Genomic DNA, 2,560 nt, shown 5'->3' on the forward strand with positions numbered 1-2,560 from the left:
TTTTATTACTTAATATTAATTAGCCAGCAAATGAATCACCTGAAAAACATTGATGGCTTAAGTTCCCCTCCGAAACTATCCCTGTGACAGCGGGACTGCTACTGCCGAGTTACCCGCACAGGCAGTTCGCCCAGCCGTCAGATTCGACCGTGGCATCATCCCTCCGTTGGGATCGAACTATTTTTGGCTTGGGGTCACTTCAACCCCGAGATCTGAGCCTGTACTTTCGTCAATCCTCTTTGGTTATAGTGCTGTCACTGCGCGTAGTTGATTCCGAAACGCACCCGTAAAGTTCTCACCACAAGAGAAAGGTCTTCGGGAAACTTCGGTCGAACACCGGAGACTGCCGAAGACCATTCTCTTGTGGTGTTGACTTTACGTTTGTTTCTCACCCTTTCGTTCCGTTGCCGTCTTCTTCGCACATTTGAAATTTTTCTCAATAATCAATCGAAGAATCCACCTCAATCCACCCGTAAGATGGCCGATTTCCGTGGAGTGCCTGGTCCGAGTGGAGCTTCTGGTGAAGAAGAAGGTAAATTAAGTTCTCAGGAAGAAAGACCGGTGAACTAACAATTCTAACCTCACTTGATTCGGTTAAACTACAATTTTTATAGCGCTTTTCTTGACGTTTTTTCCAACTCATCTGAATGTGTTCCTTCGAAACTATTTTTTTTTGTTTTTAATATTTTCATGTTTCTTGAAACCTGAATTAACCTCTAACACAATTGAACCCTAATTTGCGAGGGGGCGGGGGGGGGGGGGGAGGGATTAGAGGTTAATCCTGAATATTTTGATTTCATTGCACGTACGAAAAAATTCAATCGGAAAACCAAGAGAAATTCTATCGAATTTCTATCGGTTTTTCTATTGAATTTCTGTTAGGATTCTATTAGAATTCTGTTAAAATTTGTTTTTATTTGCGGCATTTCTATACAAGATTTTAACTAGAAAATTCAATAGATTTTCATTTTTCTATGAAATGCTTGGACGTAAATTTCCGAAGTTTTTTCCGCTGTACTTGTATTTGTTTCTAATAATCAAATCCAAGAAAAATAACTTGGAAAATCCATGCCCAAGAATTTCATAGAAAAACGAAAATTTAGCGACTGTTCTATTAAAACTCCGTTTCCATACCAATTTATTGAAAAAATTCGCCTCTCATCGATTTCTGTCATTCCCGATCCCAACAATTGCCCTTCAGATATTGCCCATCTTCTCGCGTTGAAAAATCTTAGAAGTGCAACTTATCGCAACCAGACACCGTTCCAGGAGACACTGAAGGGCCAGGTTAGCTCCAGATATGATTTTTCTCTAGCCCGATTAATGGTTGGAGCTGTGTATGATTTAGCATTGCAATTGGGGAAATTTGATGATGATCTAACGGTCAGAGATGGAGAGGGCTACAATGAGGGACCCATTGCAACTCCCTCCCCAACGTTATGTGAGTATAACAATTCTATAATCACCGTGTGCGTTTGTTCTGCTCTTGGCCATTTTTTCCCTTCAAAACACGTCTGGAGGAATTCAATAGAGAAACCTAGCGCTTCCTGTAAGAAATTCTATGAATTTCGATTAGAATTGCAATGGAATTCTACAAGAATTGTATTCAGATTCTATTGGAAAATTCTATTTGTTTGCGGCTTCATTTCTTTAAAAGATATTCAATAGAAAAGTCAATAGATTTTTTTTCCCTACGAATTGTCGGGCATGAATATTCTAAGTTTTCTGTTCTTGGGTTTTATTATGAGAAATAATTGAGTGATGTTAGTATTTTCTGAAAAGAGGGCAAAAAAATAAAATCTGAAAAAATCATCTTTTTATGATCTAATAAATATAAAGTAAAACGGATACTTGGGAAACTTCATTGGTAACGGTGAAACCCTTTTTCAGATTTTGAAGTTGGGGATTTTTTGACGGACTTATCCCTCAATACAGAGGGAATGGTGGAAGACCTATTCACATCTAATTACGAACTTTTGGAAATTCGATCACGTCAGCTGGAAGTCATTCATCTGCTGAGCCAATTGATCGCTTCGGCTCGGGCTCTGAAGGAGAAGTTCAAGAAGCTGATGCTGTATTCTCTCCGCCGCGTTGTTTCGAGCAGCATGGAGCCAGACAGCGACAGTTTTTGATGAAGGAGATTTTTTCTCATTATACTGTCTCTGGGGATTGAATGACGTTTTGGGAGTTAATCATCTCTGTTTTGACATTAAATTGAGCAGTGCGCGATCAGTCTATTTCGCATTTTCCCTCCCAAGAAATACAACTATTAGTTGACATCCCTTGTTCAGTTATTCTTCTTCATCCTCACTTCATTTTCCTCGCAGTCGTGTTATGTTTAGTTGATTACAATCATCACTGTACTATATTTTGTTTATCATAACAAAACACGGAGCTAATAAATCATTTGACAGTTTAAATTATGAAATTATCTTTTAATTCTTCTCTATAAGCGCCACATCGCTTTTTTCCTTCGTTTACGATATTATGAGAATAATTAGATTTCGTCAAGGGATGAAAAGAAAAGTAATAGGGGAGGGCGGGAGGTTTAGGGGGGGGG

At 38.9% G+C, this 2,560-nt stretch overlaps 1 protein-coding gene across 1 annotated transcript; it reads left to right on the plus strand.

Annotated features, from left to right (window-relative positions):
- Positions 1-485: 485 nt before the first annotated feature.
- LOC107046352 lies at positions 486-2,132 on the plus strand. Its single transcript, XM_015268954.1, has 3 exons — positions 486-532; positions 1,202-1,441; positions 1,891-2,132. Exons 2-3 carry the CDS (start codon positions 1,324-1,326, stop codon positions 2,130-2,132), a joined length of 360 nt encoding a protein of 119 aa, XP_015124440.1. The 5' UTR covers positions 486-532; positions 1,202-1,323.
- The last annotated feature ends 428 nt before the right edge of the window (positions 2,133-2,560 follow it).

This window comes from Diachasma alloeum, unplaced genomic scaffold, assembly GCF_001412515.2.
Source record: "Diachasma alloeum isolate Michigan unplaced genomic scaffold, Dall2.0 Dall_scaffold_01325, whole genome shotgun sequence".
Taxonomy (NCBI): Eukaryota; Metazoa; Arthropoda; class Insecta; order Hymenoptera; family Braconidae; genus Diachasma; species Diachasma alloeum.